Source organism: Podarcis liolepis, assembly GCF_965112155.1.
Source record: "Podarcis liolepis genome assembly, chromosome: 5".
NCBI classification, from domain to species: domain Eukaryota; kingdom Metazoa; phylum Chordata; class Lepidosauria; order Squamata; family Lacertidae; genus Podarcis; species Podarcis liolepis.
Genome location: NC_139556.1, coordinates 23,343,606 through 23,361,332, shown reverse-complemented (window position 1 = coordinate 23,361,332; position 17,727 = coordinate 23,343,606). Strand labels below are relative to the sequence as shown.

The 17,727-nt window shown below is 42.2% G+C and overlaps 2 protein-coding genes across 5 annotated transcripts in view; one reads left to right on the top strand and one right to left on the bottom strand.

Moving 5' to 3' along the window:
* The window catches only part of RASGEF1A (RasGEF domain family member 1A), a 224,312-nt gene that overhangs the window by 164,044 nt on the left and 42,541 nt on the right, over nt 1-17,727 (top strand). The window contains exon 1 of one of the 4 annotated variants that reach the window (XM_083502722.1): nt 13,884-14,165. The exons of the other annotated variants lie outside the window; for them this stretch is intronic. Coding sequence (XP_083358848.1) covers nt 14,139-14,165 — 27 coding nt within the window. The 5' untranslated portion in view covers nt 13,884-14,138. Of the gene's footprint in view, nt 1-13,883; nt 14,166-17,727 lie in introns of those variants that run through there. 4 annotated transcript variants of the gene reach the window in all.
* Nucleotides 1-17,727, bottom strand: part of LOC310706614 (uncharacterized protein) — a 230,758-nt gene that overhangs the window by 211,114 nt on the left and 1,917 nt on the right. The window lies entirely within an intron of this gene.

The following is a 17,727-nucleotide window of genomic DNA, read 5'->3' as shown; positions in this document are numbered from 1 at the left end:
AGGCTGTTGAGAAATGTATGATCATCACTGTCGCACAGATAATATCTATGGAAGTTTACTGGCAGCATCAGCCATTCAGATCTTGGAAAGGAAAAAAACTTTTCATCCACACAGCTCTCTTTTGTGTTACAGGAGAAGCTATTGGTCACTGATCAATGTTAGCCATGTTATAGATTTGGAAGAGGGACCCGTCCCCCCCCAAAAAAAAACAACCCCAAGAAATTAATAAATGGCAGGATTTTGATTATTTGGGATGTGAAGGGAGAAATACAAACTGCAGAGTAATTCCTGGGCAAGCTAGGGCCATTAAGAAACAATATAGGGCCACTGAGGGCTATTGGCAAGGCAAGAAAAATGTCCTTCCCCCCTGCCCAGAGACAGGGGTTTGGAAGGTTGCCAGGGTTACTGGGTATGAGGTGATAGGAAGAGTCTTTAGCAAGGGTTGCTTGGAAGAAGGAAAAGGAAGAAGGACTGGGATCCATGTTGGGCAGGTTGGCTGCAGGTAGGCTAGGAGAGATGCCTTGGACTCCATGGCTGCACTGCTGTGGGATACAAGTCTCTCTTGAAATGATCCTGCTGTAAGATCTGGACTCCCTCTATGCAGACTGAAGGTGTAAATAGGTGAATCAACCATATTTCTTAAAACGATGAGTCTCCGCCATGTCTCAATTCCCCAAAGGACCACAGACCCTGGGTGAGTGCCTGGAACTCCATGGCTCTTGCCACCATTGGGTAGAGAGAGGAAGGCACCCAAGTTTTGTAGCAGCCATCAGCCACTATTTGCAAACTGGGTAGTCTTTGCTGTTTAATAGTCAAAATTAGTTGTACGAAGACTGTTTATGGCACTGTCATCCCATGGAAACATTGCAAGGTGCATCAAGCCACTGGTGGCAACTGTTGCTTCTACACTATTGCAAAGGGATGCTTGTATTGTATGCACTGGAATTGAACATGGGTAAGGAGTTTTGGAAATAAACAAGAATACAATAATCAGGATGCTATAATCTGTTTATTGGATTACATCTTGTTTGGAAAGTCAGAGGTAGCCTTGTGTTTATTAGTGTATATGCCAAACTGGCAGGCTGCTCTGAAAACTTTTTAAAATAAACTGTTTGTAAAGATCACAAGACATTGCATCTAACTAAATGGGCAGCATACAGTAGAAGCAGTTGGAAAGGATGGCTGATTTGCATGTCTTTCAGGCGGGATACCTTAGAAGACATGGTGTAAGTATTTAGCACTATTGCCAAGAGAGCAGAGAAGCAAAAAGTTGTTGCTATTTTAAAAACATTATTTGCTAGGATTTTAATACTGTATAGCGCTGGAACACATATCCAGAAAAGGCAAAGCTGTTTCCAGAACTTTGTGAATATGGCCAATCAAGCCAGGGATCCATTGCAAAATAATAGTTTTATAAATGCATTTGTTCCTTTCAGAGCAAGATAATCTCACCTCTATGGGGATTTTCTGCAAATGGAGTTAAGCAATGACTCAGATCAGTGTTTTGGAAACTTTCATTGCTGAGGTTTGCTCTGAAATTGTTGTATTAGTAAACGTAAGGCTCATGTGCCTAAGTTTTATCAGTTTGTGTCTGTCTCATGGTCACTTTCACACATGGGATCCTTCAAAATTATACAAGAAAGCAACAGCTTAAATCTAACCTGGGAAAATAAAGAAAGTTGCTTTGCTGTTGCCTGCCAGAACTATTAAACTGACTTGCTAGCCTTGTTGTTTTTAGTTTTCTTTAACACATTGCTGCTTCTGATGTCTTGTGGCTTGAAAAGCTTTCAAAGGGAATGTTGATGTTAAATAAGAGGAAGCTTATAAACATCCCAAAATACCAATTTAAAGACTGACATCAGCAGACTTTTGTGTTGTCTCTGCCGATTTGCTGAAACATTCATGTGCTTGCATCTTGACATAAGGGGTTTTCCACATTCAGCTACGCTGGTACAATTTTAGTAGGAAAGTTGCAAGCATTTGAGGAGAGGCAAACACACACACACCCCTCCACAAATGTTCACAAGAAGGAACAAGGGGAACATAGGATGGCTTGCAGCCTGATGCAAGCAGAACTGTGTTCAGTCTGCGAGCCATTGCCTCCCAAGCTCCCTGCCCCACCATGGAAAAAATGTAGGAAGTGAAGAGAAAGCAGAGGTTGCATTTGTCCCTGAAAACCATCTCTTCCTTTCCTCCTCCTCCTGCCCCGAGAACTGGGACTAGAATCATATCCCAGCATCCTTGGTGGAGAAGCGATGTTTCAGATACTATTCACAAAGCCTCCTCCCAAGCACGAATGGGATAGCATCACTTTCCAACTAAGGATGCAGGGACTAATAATTCATACTCCAGTCCCATGTGGGGGGAAATGTGCTACTGGGAGCATCCACAGCCACCACTACCTGTACAGCATTTCCTGTCGCAAGAAGGGAGAGTGCCCCCCCCCACACTACAGCAATAGGACACAGTAGACTTCGTCCTGAGAAAACTCAATGATCCCAATTTTATTTTATTTTATTCTTTGGTAGATTTGCAAAAAAGAAAAACCAATGAATAAATTTTAGAAAGGGGCAAGATTTGACATGGACACACAAAGCATTTTCTTTTATATAAAAAAAATCAAGACTCCTTCTGCTCCCCCTTCCTTCCTGCCCAGGGCAACCCTGCCCTCTACCTGCCTCTCAGAGCCAGCACGTCACGTCAGTCTGGGGGGCCACGGCCTCTCCTCCTCCTCCTCCTCCTCTCCCATTCTCCAGCTGCCCAAGGAACAGTGGCGTAGCGTGGGTTGTCAGCACCCGGGGCAAGGCAAGTAATTTGCACCCCCTAACCCGTGGATTTGCGCCCCCTAACCCTAACCCCCAGATGTTGCGCCCGGTGCCGCCGGCCCCCCCTGCACCCCCCACGCTACGCCACTGCCAAGGAAGGAGGCCAATCACAAGACGTAGGCTAATAGTTGATCAGCAGCTACACTGTCTAGTGAGCACGGATCCTTAGCATGAATCTTACTTACATATTCTGTTGAAAAATATCAGCTGATGAAGAATATTATGAAACAGTAGTACAGTGGAACCTCGGGTTAGATACGCTTCAGGTTACAGACGCTTCAGGTTACAGACTCCACTAACCCAGAAATAGTGCTTGAGGTTAAGAACTTTGCTTCAGGATGAGAACAGAAATCATGCGGCAGCAGTGCAGCGGCAGCGGGAGACCCCATTAGCTAAAGTGGTACCTCAGGTTAAGAACAGTTTCAGGTTAAGAACGGACCTCCGGAATGAATTAACTACGTAACCAGAGGTACCACTGTATCATTCCAGAGACACTGTCCTTTTGAGGCTTTTGAGACATCTTCCATTGAAACTTTTGAAAGACTATTGAGAGACTGTCATTAGACATCTGTTTTGAACACACAGCTTGACGGTCCTCGCTACCACTCTGTTATATTGTACATATGAACTTTGATTGGCTTCTTCCTATAATTTGAATGATATCATTATTCTATTATATATTCTCTACTATTAGCCTATGTCTTGTGTGTGTATTGCTGTGATTGGTTCTTGTTGCAACACAGGGGTTTGTTTTTGGTTCAAGGGAGTAGGCCAGCGGTGGCAGCCATGGAGAGGCAACGGGGTGCTCCTTTGTGCTACTGTCGCCACTGCTACATCTAGGGACAAGCGCTGGCTCCTCCTCCTCCCCTAGCTTGACAGCAGCACTGGCAGGGGAAATGGAGACATTCCAGGATCAAATCAGAAGCTGGGATGGTTTTTGTAATTTCAGGACTGTCCCTTGAAAATCGGGACACTTGGAGGGTATGGTAGCGGTTATGTTGCTCTGTCAGAGCTCTGCTGCTGCCAGCCAGGGAGTTGGATTACAGTCTTACGTGGCTCACAGTCCTGTTTACACTGCCTTGAGTGCATGCTCCAGAGAATACAGAACATTCACATATGTATATTCACTTCTGACTAGCCATTGATTGGCTCACACTGTAAGGGCATATCATCCTATACTATAAAAAAGCCCCAGTCAGTTTAATGGCTTCCCCCGCAGAATCCTGGGAAATTGAGTTTAGTGAGGGTGTTGACAGTCTTTAAGAGATCCCCTCACAGAACTTCTGGTGCCAAGATCCCAAAGGGAGGAAGGAATGACTGTTAAACTGACTAAACTCTGTTGATATGACCACAGAACCCACAAACCTGATTTTCACTGATAGCTTTTATATTCACAGCTGACTGAGAAGAGCTAAATAAAGTTACTGCCTCATTGAAACCATTACTGCATCTTATTATACTAAAGCTTAAAGTTCCACAATGAATTCTTTTCTAAAAAAAAGGATTTTTTTAAAAAATCTACATATAATGTGCCTTTTACTAAATTAAAAACAGAACATTTAACGTAACAGAAGGGGAAATTTATTAATTTTTTTAAAAGGAACTGAGAGGTTAAATTTTTAAAATGAAGGCTTTTCCTTTAAAATAAAAGCATCCTTTGCACTGAAAATGTAAACTAACTTGGAACTAGTTATTATTGGTAATTAGGAGTAACCCTGAGCTGTTTCACAGAACTACAGTTCCCAGGATTCCCTGCTTGAGTTTCATGGCAGCTTTGAAAACCATCTTTCCATTTGTCAAGCGGATGTGCCCTTAATTCCTATTGCTAAAAGACACGTCCTTTATTCGCACTGTTTGTTTTGCACCGGCCAATTAAATGTATTTTTTACTTAGGAGGAAGCTCAAATTCAGTGGGAGTTTCCCCCTCCCTGTTAAATATACATAGGACTGCATTATCATTATGCATAATTCAGACTCAAATACCAATAATGTCATGAAACTTTATAATATACAGAGGTATCTCCCCTAGGTGCCCTCTGAGGCTGCATACTTAGCTACCTGCTGCTAATTGCTCCTGGAGGGCATTTCCTGCACGTTCCATGCTGCCACCTCACCCTGCCTGCCTCTCTTGTTTGTGTCAGGCTTTGTTTGCCAACTCGAAAGAGCCCTGCCCTGCCAAAGCAACCCAGTAGTGATAAACAAGAACACTAAGAACTGATACCCTAAACTTAATCCAGCCCAGTTTTGAATAAGCTTGTTTACCATTGCGCTTGCACATGACAAGGTCACAAACCAGCACAGAGCTTGCAGCATTTAAACTCGTAATAGACTCAATAAAATTCACTCGCATAAAAACATTCTCGTGAATTGCCACGTGCTCCGTATGAATGCATAAAAAAATGGATTTTTAAAAGATGTGTTTGCTGCATTAAATGGCTTTGTTACTTCGCTGCGTAGAGATAACAGGCAAACTGAACAACCACCCCGTTTTGCAAATTCCAAAACTTCTGCATCACCTCCCCATATAGTATGCTTGTTTGATGTGGTGCAGTATCAAATAAGAGCTGTGGATCTCACAATAAACCAGTGCACAGTGTTTGAAGTGTAGCAGTACAACACTATGTTGTACATACAACACTACGTATGTGGAAGCACTCAATGAGTATGCACCCTGGCCAATGCCTAGATGGAAGATGACATATATCCCATGTAAACAACTCTGAGGTTTCTACAGAAAGGAAGCATTTAGTATCATCAGTAAAATAGCAAGCATACGATTTACAGTTGAGAGGATAGTTTGTAGCATGGTGTTTCAGTTGCCTTACTCAAAATTTATAATCAATTTTTTGAGGGTGCAATACCAACGTGTCAGAGGGGAGGCGTAAATCTGAAGGCAGTTCTACCACCTAATGCAAACCCCTTCTGGACTCAAGCCAGCAGAGTGGAAGTGAGGATGGAAGAACAGTCTGCATACCTCAGTTGTTTCTGGGCCTTCAAGTATTAATTTTGGGTGAGAGTCAGGATTGTCTGTTTCCATCCTGTTATTTCCAGCAGGAGGGGAAAGGGGCGGGGGAGAGGTTTAGAGATGCTCAGAGGTGTCTAAACCTTTCTCCAGTTGTTGGATCCAGAATGTCCCTAGAATGTCCCTTTTCTGGCCCTACTGATGCCAGAAGCGTGATGTCAGTTGGGCCATAACTTCAGTGGGATGCTGGTGGTTTTGAAGAACTAGGCTCCAACACTGAAGTTTGGTCTTCAACATCCAAGGTGAAGATCCAATCTGCCCTATGGCTACAAAGGATTGCACTCTTAAGTGATTATATGAACACCACAATATTAAAGAGCATTCTCTACCCAGATTAAAACATCAACAAAATTATTTTTCTCTCAGGAACAATGAAGTAAATTTGCTCCTTGCTTCTAGCATTCTGGTTAGTTATTGCAAAAGCACTGGGGAATAATGATCTATCCTTAGGAGGATTCAAAGTTGTATTTTATTGACTTAAACTGGACTACATGTATTTGGGCTTTGTTATTTCTTATTAAAAAAACACAATCCCCACTCCAATCTCACTCTTTCCAGGAAGACTCTCAACAATTAGCACTACGCTATCCCTATTACAAAATCTCTGGCTGTGGGCCTGATTTCAAACTGTACAATAAAACAAACTAGAAATTATTGTTGTTATTATTATTATTTCCAGCTTAGTTTACAGCAAAATATGTAACATCATGAGAAAAATCTCAGTTTCCACATTAAATATATTTTAGTAAATTTATTGATGCTGGGCCCCTATTTTATACGGCTCCAATGATTTTCAAATTTTGTTGTAGAAACCCTTGGATCTTCAGGCACTTTTCAGGGGTTCCTCATGAGTAATGGCAAGCAAGCTTCCCTAAAAGTGAGATGGCATGCTCCTATTAGCCTTCCTTTGCAATTCCAGAGTAGTCTCTCAATTTGCACATTGTAGAATCCAGTTTCATAAACAAGACTCTTTCAATGCCCCACATAAACTGAGGGTGACATTAGAACGCAGCCCACAATGTTCTGCAGGGTTTTGGGTTTTCATGACAAACGAAACCAATGTGAAAGGCTCTCTGCAAGGAGGGAAGCTTGAAAACTATTGCAACTAGATCCAAAGATGCCTCGGAAGGTATTGGCTGTAGCCTGACTGAAGATTCAGTAAACCGCTTTTAAGCACTTGTTGCAGAAGTTGCCTGCACCACAGTTGTGGCCAATCTGGTTTTCAATGGAGTATCTCATATGTTGAAATTAACTAAGGGTTTCTGCTTCACGCCTCTGTACCACACCTTCTAACTGGGAGGCCCGAGGTAATACTAAGCTCATAAAGCATGCTGAGTATGAACATTCCAAGAATACTTCCCTTTGTGTACAGGTTGTGCTGTTACATAAGAAAGAAAGGCAACCTAGCATGTCATCCCCTCCACTGGTTTACCACATCACTGCATTCCAATAAGGCACTTTCAGCAATGTTTCCAAGTGTTCCTCCTGCACAAATCTGAGGTGAAAGATCCTCTATGATAAGAAGACTGTTTTCTCCTTAGATGCTCCCCAGCCTTTTTGCTACTATACATGAGTGACTGAAATCACTATTAAGCTAGAAGTCTCATTATTTGCTATTTACAGAGTGAGAAAGATCATGTCTTTTCCGTCGCCCGCCCTCATTATTCCCTCCCCATTTCCTCACTCCTTCTGCGCCAAACTTCTTTTTCAGAACAGCATTTCATTGCACATGTATTAGGGAAGGAAGAATCTCTATGTTTCTAGACCACATCACAAGCTTTCACCCATAATTTATTTCAATTTCCCTATTAATCTGCATTTTTTTAAAAAACCAAACCCTTCTCAAAATCAGGAGTGGGGTCAAGGGTTGGCATGTGGTGTATTTTTCTCCAAGAATATGCATTAAAATGGGCAATTGCTCTCAAAATCCATATTTCGATACTTTCCAGAACAATGTCATTACACTTGGAGAAATGTGAAATATGGTGGATAACTTCAGTTCCAGTGCACGCATTGGTCTGAGATGTGTGCATCAGGTCGTTTCATATAGGAATCCAAAAAAATGTGAATTCTTCAAATGGTTGTAGCATGCATGATGTTCTGCGAACTCTTCTTAAAGAGCAATGTACATGTAATGAACCTAAACATTACTGAAAGAACTTACTAAGAGGATGTAAATGGCATATGTCAAAACTACTTCCCTTGTAATTAACATGATTCAGAAGAATGTAAATTGGTGCCTTTGTAATTACTTGTTGCTGTCCTGTAGGAATCGGGTATGCAATTTATCCAAGTGTCTTTAAGTAAATCGGCTGCAGCGCACTGTAATCCAGTTCTTCGTTTGTTTTTGACTCTTTAAATTATCCCGCTTCCCTTTGACCCCCGCCTTCACAATTTTATGTAAAAGTGCTTAGTCTAAAGAAAGAAGGAAGCCCCGCTCAGACTTGTTGAGTAGGATAAAATACTTTTGAACAGTTTCTCTTCCCAAAAATTTTATGTGTCAAACTGAGTGCTATTTATAGAGCTATGTGTACATAACACATAGTGCAGTGCAAATGGAGTGCATTGGTCTTGTGTCTGAGCTGTAATTCTTATGCCTGTTTACTCAGAAATAAGTACCACATCATTCAGTGGGTCTTACTTCTAAGTAAGTGCATATAGGATTGTGCTTAAGACACATTCAACATCACGAGACTTATTTTTTAATACAGTATGTCCACAATTTACATGCCTTTAACTTGTGCATGTTCATCTTTATGTCCTGGCTGGGGCAGGGAGAGAATTAAAAGGGGGTGGGCATCCAGGAAAAAAGGCTTTGGTAATCCCACCCACCATTGAACCCTCTGTGTTTTGACTATATGTGATTTTAGCTTTGTGGATAAACATGGATAGGGTCACACTTTTTGGCCAGCTGTGATAAACTCTGTTGTTAGCGACTTTGAATGAATCAGTTTCAGTTTCACACCATAAAAATGACAAAACTGTCATTTCTGGAAGGGTTTGGAGTAGATAAAGGAAATAGGAACTGTAAAATATTCTCAGCAGTTGGAAGAATGCAACCTGAATGACAGCCTTTACCATAGTATAAACATCACCGTCTAACCTCTAACTGAAATATTATTTGCATTTTACCAAGACAAAACAGAGAATGGCTTGCAAAGGAGAACAGCAGCCAAACCTTGGAAAACCCCAAGGTGCACAGCTACAAACCAACTGGCCTGAGAGTAAAAACAACACAGATAACATCTGGCCAGGCCAGTTTCCTGCTGGTTGTTTGGCAAGCCTACCAGCCAGCCAGGTGCATAAAAACCTCCCTGCTTTGGCAGTTCAAGGCAAGCAGCAAAAGGAGAGATTTGTAATACTCCTCTCAAACCAAACTGAAGTCATGTTCTTTCCTGTAATTTCACTCAACTTTGAAATGTACCCCATCTTGGCTGGGGGGCAAACTGGTTTACGGTCAACTGACGACTATAGCTTTTATTGTGTGCTTCCTTTACACATTTCCAGACACGTCTAAGTAAAGCCATGTAAAATCTAGGTATCTAAGGGGAGCTTTACCAACCTTGCACCCAAACTATGCTTGGTTATTTGTTTCCATTACACTTTACAGAGGTTTGGGTCAAATATTTTATCAATCCACAATCTAAGCCCAAGTCAGACTGTACTTCTTCTTGCAGACAAGACACACATACTAAATGCACTAAAGTTGTTGGACGACAATTCCCATCACCAGAGAGGTGTACGTAGGTGTTGGAGAAGCCGGCACTCTCCAGGGGCACAGGCCCTGAGGGAGCACAAAAACCACCCCAGAAATCTGCCTCCAGTTATCTGTGTCAGGTCATGAGTTTAGACCAGAGCTGGAAACTGAGCAGTAGGAGAAATGGTGAGGCGGTATGAAGGCAGACCACTGGAGACAATGGCATCTATGATGTACATGTGTTTAGCAACATGCCACTGCTGTTGCAGTAAGTTCAAACGCAGGAGATTCTTCCTGTCTTTCTTGCCCTTCCTCCTCACCTCACCCTCACTCCAGACACTTTGACTACTTGGGTCACATAAAACGTAGTGATTTCTCATGTGGCTACTATGGTATATTGATTTTTGGGGTGGGGGGAGCAATACAGATCCCTGCCAACTGCATAAGGGACCCTAGATACACCTCTGCCCGTCACCCCTGACTTTGGCTGTGCTGACTGATGGGAGTTATAAGTCAACAACATCTGGAAGGTAACACTTTGACTACTTCTAGCCACACACAGAAAACACCAGGGATAAGATACTGGAAATGTGCTTGTGAGGGAAAAGCTCATTGTTCCCTCAACTACCTTGATAGTAACGTTCTTATCACCATGCAAGGAAAGCCTCAAATGTTGACAGAGGTTCTTGGGAGGGAGATGAACTGCCATGACCTTTGTAACAGAGTGTGGAAAGAGCAACACACAACCTTGTCCATAACCACCCATCAACATTCAAGATGAAAAGCTCGTAGAAATTAGTTCTTTCCAAGGTTTGTTTAGAAAAGGGCCCAAGCAGCAGGTTAGTCATTCTTATTAGGCATGTTCGCCATTGTTATTATACACAGCTGCTTTCAAGAGGCACAAGGCAGGCACTAAGTGTAGAGCAGTGGAGGCCAAAATGTAAGTGTTTCTAAATACATTGAAATATATACATTCTTACAAGCAAGGTGGGAAGTGATGGGTTGCTACAACCAGGTTACAAAATTGGAGTGATGTCCAGAGTAGCCCAGTTTTAGCAATGGGAATTACGACTAAAAAAAAATAAAAATGAAAAAAAATCTTAGTCATACTTGTCTTTAAACCAAATACAGTGGTACCTCGGGTTAAGTACCGGTACTTAATTTGTTCCGGAGGTCCGTTCTTAACCTGAAACTGTTCTTAACCTGAAGCACCACTTTAGCTAATGGGGCCTGCTGCTGCCGCTGCGCCGCTGTTGCACGATTTCTGTTCTCATCCTGAAGCAAAGTTCTTAACCCAAGGTACTATTTCTGGGTTAGCGGGGTCTGGAACTTGAAGCATATGTAACCTGAAGCATATGTAACCCAAGGTACCACTGTATAGCTAAATGATCAGTGTCTATTTCACAAATTTATATCCGCCCCCCGCAAAAAGAAATTCAAAGCTGCCAATAACAATAAAATATACACACATACCAAATTGACAAATAAACCACAAAAAACATAATAAAAACCTTAATTTTTAAAAAACAAAAAATCAACAAAAAACATCCATTCATAAAGCTCCCCAAACTGAGTGAAGCTATAAAGGAAAACAGTCTTAAAATATTAATAGGAATGAGAGGATGGAGGTTTTCCATCCTAAACCAGGCTTTGGCCCACAAACTGTTCGGACTTGGCAAATCTAAGCCAAGAGGACTTTTCACAAGGTGCACGCCACAAAAAGGACTCTGCTCCATTTTGCTGCCCCCTAGGATTCAGGTGATTCCTTGGGTGATGAATGGAGCATGTGAAGAGGAACTTATGGAAGAAGGTATATGGGTCTCAAGCAATTTAGGTAATACCGTATTCTTTTCTCTTCTTTCATAATGCAATATAAATAGTACAATCATAATACTTAAGGGGGGGGTTGCCAGAAATGCATACTTAATTCATTCTTATTGACCCTCCAGAACAAGTAGATAAATAAATTATTGGAATTTCTCCAAAATTCTTCAGTGAGGTACTTCGTCAAAAGCTTTTTGAAAGTCCAAGTACAAGGCTGTATTGCTTAGTTGGGTCTCTGGACTGTAATAAAGATTGTTGTTGTTGTTGTTGATATCAACTGGATCACCTCTATCTATATGCTTGTTGATACTCTCAAAGCACCCTAAGAGGTTAGTGAGACAGGGCTTACACTTGCAAAAGCCATGCTGGTTCTGCTTCAGCAAGACTTGTTCTTCATAAGCTTTCCACCTGCTTTCCTGGAAGACACATGAAACTAACTGGCTGTTATTTCTTGGATTCCCCCAGATCGCTTTTTAAAAACTGGCAGCCCGATGGCCACTTTCCTGTATAGAGGCTGATCTTAGAGACACATTAAATCTTTTTGTTAAGAGTATCAGCAATTTCACATTTGAGTTACTTAAGAACACTTGGGCAAATGCCTGGTGATTTTCCGTTTTTATTTTGCCAGGAAGGCCTAGAGCACTTTCTCTTATCACCACAATTCTTCAGACTCTCCTTCCTCTGAAAGTTAGTTCAGGCACAGGGATCTGAACTATATTGTCCATTGTAAAAGTATTCACCCAGTTTCTCTGCAATCTTCTTTTCTTCCTTCAATATACCTTTTACCTACTTGTCGTCTAAAGGCTAAAGCACCTCCCTAGCTTATTTCCTGCTACTAATGTATACAGTGATTTTTTTTGTTGGTCTTTATGTTTGCTTGTTCATAACTATGTGCTCCTCACATTTCGTTCCCCCCATCTCATACTGTCTACTTGCACTTCTTTTGCCAAAGTTTGTTTCCTCATTTGGAGAAGACTTTCTGAAGGTAGCCTTTTTTGCTTCTAACACTTCCTTCACTCTGCTTGCAAACCACATCCCCTTGGTCCTGATGGTACCTTTCTTGATCGGTGGTAACCCTTCTAACTGAACTTCTAATATTGTAGTTTTCAATAACCCTGAAGCATTCTGGAGACATCTGACCCTTCTTAACTTTCTCTTTCAACTTCATTTTGAGGAAAATTCCTCTTTTGAAGTCAGATGTGACTGTGTTGCATTTAACAATTAACCATGTGAGTAATCTTGTGCATATTTCAACACAGCAATGAAGGGCCGGGGGGGGAGGGTCATGGGGGTCATGGGGGCAGGGAGTGGTGCATCTAAGAACTGTTTTTGCAATCAGCTTTTAAATTGTCTTTTGCATTTCCTACACTCGAACACAAATAATGAAACCTAAATGAGCTAGAACATTCATTCGGTTTTTAAAATAAGCCTCTTCTATATTTGATATGTCTAAATACTGGAAAAAGAGGTAACAAATGAAGACCAAAAGGCATGGCTACTTGTGGAAAAAAATCAGAGGGATACAGTACCTGCCCTTTAACCCATAAATTATTCCAGGACAGGACAGCAGTTAACCCTATTAGCTGGGCAAAACGTGTCGGACAATAAAGGGCTATTGTAAGCACACTAACATGATATACAGTAATCATTTTATTATTATTTTAGTATTATTTACTAATTACGACCATTGTAATAAGAGTAGGAGTAGCAGCATGTTAGCAAGTGGGGAAGGGTGAGTCTCCACCCCAAGAAGCTCACATTCTAAATATACACAATGCGGAAGACAACAAAGGGAAGGAAGGGAGGCAAAGGAAACAGGATGAATGTAAGCAAAAGTTTGTTAGGTTTTAGCTGGGGATGAGAACACTGTTTTAATTATTCGGATCTGGGGAATTTTTCCACAGCTGCTAGCGTCATATTGAAGTAATGTGAAGTTGATGTCAATGTAGAGTGTGCTGTGTATCTGTTAATTCAATCTGTTTGGATTGCTGGATGATCATACTATTTGTTGCTTGTAAAACTTTGTAAGGAGCCATGTGCCCTGATAATGCTACATAAATGAATAATAATAATAATAGTCATCCAAATCACAAGTACACAATCCACGATTTGGCACTCATGCAAAGGGTCTGTTTGTCAGTGCTTACCGTTACTATCTGTCAGAATTCCCCTTCTGACAAGAAATAACTCAAAAAGCCGTTGAGGAACTATTTAGAGAAACAGAGTCGGTTCTGTGAAACTGGCTAGAAATACCCTGACTGCTCCACACACGATCTTGGGTGTTTTATTTTTTCAAAATAAAAACTCCAATCCATTCAGTAAGTTCCTCATCTTTGCTTCCCCACCCTTTCGCTCTCCGAGAAAGCAGAGCTGAAGGGTGAATGGGGAATAGTATTACCATGCGACCCAACCTGTTGGAAAGCTTTTCATAAAGGGAAGCAGAGGGTGGGCTTTTCCTTTCAAAGCTGGCACTCTCAGCGCACAAAAGGCAGCTGTAGTAGTAAACTCCGCTCCTTTTGAATCAGACAAGCTTCCTCTCAGCCAACGGCAAGCCAAGCCAGCTGCTGACGTCAGAGCTCGTCTGGGAAGCTTGCAGGCTTGCTGCTTTTGCTCAGATGAACTGGAGCTGTTTTTGAGATCTTAGCTGGCGGGAAGGGCAGCTGAAGCCAGAGAGCTTTCTCGTTTTCTCGTCTCAGGCTCGAACTGCGATGCTCGGCTAAGGGTTACCTCTTTTAGAAAGCCACCGGGATCAACATAACACTACAAGCTTATGTACATACTACAGAAAACAATGAGGGTAAGGAAAAACAATTCCCCATTCTTCCTTTATTTCTCTTTTACGGAATTTCCTGGGAATGTTTTGTTTTGTTGTTCTAATACTTCTTCCCCCCTCCTCCCGAAAGAGCAGTAAACGACATTCGGGACTCAGTCCCCCCAGGTGAAGCTTTGGCTTCTCTGCTAAACTGGAGTCGTGTCGCATGCACGACAGCCAAGGTTTAAAAGTAGTGCGTATGTGGATATTGTTAAATGGCTTTGCTGTGTTGTGGGGAAAAGAACGGCTCCCACGTTAAAAGAGCTGGAGGGGTGTCTCTTTTTCTCTTTATGGGATCCTGTCAAAGTGCATTTTTGCTTACAGATCCAAAATGCACATTGCGGTTTGGTTTCGCGTTTGGCTGCTGTTGTATAAATATAATTGGGCCAGCTTCAGAGCACTTGTGCTCCAGAGACTGCTGGCGAAAGTACAGTATGCGTTTTACATTGTTTTATCTAGAAATAAGGAATTCTTTGAGCTCTATTCCAGTGTTTACTGACAGAAATAACAAGAGTAGGTGACTTTTAGCCTCGGCATGGGCAAACATAAAGATCTTAAACATCCCAGCTCCGCATTCTTAACATGCCAAAGCAAATATATTATTTCCCTCTCTTTCTCCCCTCCCCTCCTTTCTTCTCTCTCTCTCTGTTAGCTTTTAACTTGTTTGGTTATTGCTCTCTTTTCTTGGAGTGGAACTAGATGTTGCTAGACGCACTACTTTGTGTATATTTTGTACTCCTCATGGCAACCTATAGCATTCTACAATGCACAATGTGATGTCATCACCCGTTTCATTTTTCTGACACCACGATCAATGATAAGAGAGGGAACACATGGCAGAATGTTATGTTATTTTAGATTTTTGTGTTCCTTGGGGCACGGAGATATTGCTTATTGCTTGTATTATTCTATATACCACAATATACCACATAAGGGAAACATGTCATGCAACTACAAGTCTCAAAACCATTGAATCCATTGTCTTGGTAGTCAGTGTGGTACAGGGGGGTGGCATTTCCCTGGGCTGGGAAAATCCAGGTTCAAACATCTATTCAATCATGTTTTTGGGGTAGCCTTCAGTAAGTCCCTGTTATGCCAACCTCAGAAGGTCATTGTGAAAAGAAAATGGGGTATTTTAAAGGAAATCCACAGGTAAGCAACTGATTTGAGATAAGCCAGTCCTTTCTAGAGACGTGAAGGCGCTGTCAAAAAGGCAAGAAAAGAATCAGGGAAAAACCCCAATTTCATTCTTTCCCTCCCCTTAAGACTTCTTCCTGGTTTTTCCAGTGGGGGAAATGGAAGTAGGTTTTGTTGCCACAGAATATCTAAGGGTGTAAAGAAATGGATCCTGGGTAGGTTTAGCTGAAATGCAATGTACAGTCACCATTTGTTTGCATTGACCTCCCCCCCCCCCCCAGGTGTGCATATGTTCCCTCTATCTGTACATTCTGGGGGTGGTGGGTGAGGAACAGGAGCAGAATGCTTGCTATCATTGCTTCTTAAACTCTGCATGTTCAGGGTGAGTGTGAAAGTGGCCTCCTTGCCCAGAGCCAAATACACATGGGGCTCCTTCACAGAATTGGGAACGCTGATTGCCCCACAAACCAAGCTGTACACATGTACAGCAGTTTGCACACATTCTGCTTTTACACTCATTCTGAACATGTGGGTGCCAGGGAGCATGGGTAATGTGTGCACCAATACCAGCAAAGTTGCTAGCAGGTGCAAGCCTCTACCCAAGTTTATTTATCATGTGAGGAGGGGGTTGTTTAGTATAGATGTGCTAACATGTCATTTCATGGATTTGGAATCTCTTCATTCATGGCCAAGGATTCTAGTCTTCATATTCAAATCTAGGTGCCTAAGAACACAAGAGTGGTCCTTCTGGATCAGGCCAAAGGTTCATTTTGTCCAGCATTTTGTTTACATCAACAGCTGGCCAGATGATGAGAAAGGGCATGAAGGCAACAGCGCTTACATGTAGTCTGCCCTCCACATCTGGTGTTCAGAGGTCTACTGCCTCTTAACATGGTAACTTTCAACTATCACAGCTGAGAGCTGTTGATACACCTGTCTTCCTCAACTGATAAGAGATAAGAACTACACAACTTTTATAAGACATCTGAAGGCAGCTCTGTATTGGGAAGTTTGACATTTTATTATTATTTTTTATGTGTTGGAAGCTGTCCAGGGTGGCTGGTGTATAAAGAATAACATTTTTATTATTATCAGGATTGTATCCTAAATGGAGCCACTGATGAACAAGAGGGAGGGAGCAGCAGGCTTGGAAGCAAACCCAAGGTTTCCAAAAGTACAAAAAAAAATCCCTAGGGGAAAATCTTAAAAGGAAAATCCCATCACTACCAAAACCATCTAGTTAGTACTGTCCATAGTCGGTGGCCTCAGGATGCTGAATGTCCATTGGTGGAATGGCAACTGGGAGGAGTATGGAATGGTGTTCCTGAAAGAGGGCTTGGCTGGCAGGCTCTAACCTTGAAAAGAAGTGCACTACATGACAACATGGCGCTGTGGGTTAAACCACAGAGCCTAAGACTTGCCGAACAGAAGGTCGGGGGTTCGAAACCCCACAACGGGGTGAGCTCCCATTGCTCAGTCCCTGCTCCTGCCAACCTAGCAGTTCAAAAGCACATCAAAGTGCAAGTAGATAAATAGATATCACTCTGGCGGGAAGGTAGACGGCATTTCCGTGCACCGTTCTGGTTCACCAGAAGCGGCTTAGTCATGCTGGCCACATGACCCGGAAGCTGAACGCCAACTCCCTCGGCCAATAAAGCGAGATGAGCGTTACAACCCCAGAGTCGGCCACGACTGGACCTAATGGTCAGGGGCCCCTTTACCATTACATGACAACATTTTGTTGCAGGCCCCACTGGTCTAAGCAGATCCCTGCATCTTGTTGCTTTGAATCTTATGTTAATTATTCACTTTGTGAAGGAATACCTCCTTTTGCCTGTGTTAACCCTGCCAATGAATCAATTTCATTGCCTGACCCTGCGTTTTAATACTATGAAAGAAGCATGTTCCCTCCTATTCCATAATCTGCAGTTTGGGCATGCATCTAGATGAAATAGCCTGACAGTGCACACTGTACATGAGTAGCTCATTAAAAACCACTGCCATATCCCTTAAAAGGAAGGAGTAAACTCACAGGCAACTCGCATAATAAACAGAGTCAAGCTGCCGTCCACGTCCCTCCCTCCTTCCCAAAGAAACATCCCATTTGTCAAGCTGTCATGTGAGCCTACAAGGATGCCTTGTGACTAAATTTGTGAAATACCACAGAACATTACCAAGAAAGCACTTGTGCATAGAATTGCCGTGTCTCATTTCTCAATTATATGTCAATTAGATGCTGTACATTTTGTCTCTCGTCCCCATTCACATGAGTCACTTCAAACATTTAAATGACAAACACTGGCCTGAACTGTGGGAGGGATATGCTGCTGTTTACTATTAGGGACATTCCGCCTTCTAAGTCGTAAACAGCTGTGCAGGATTCTGTCCTAGCATATGAGCTGGCAGGAGT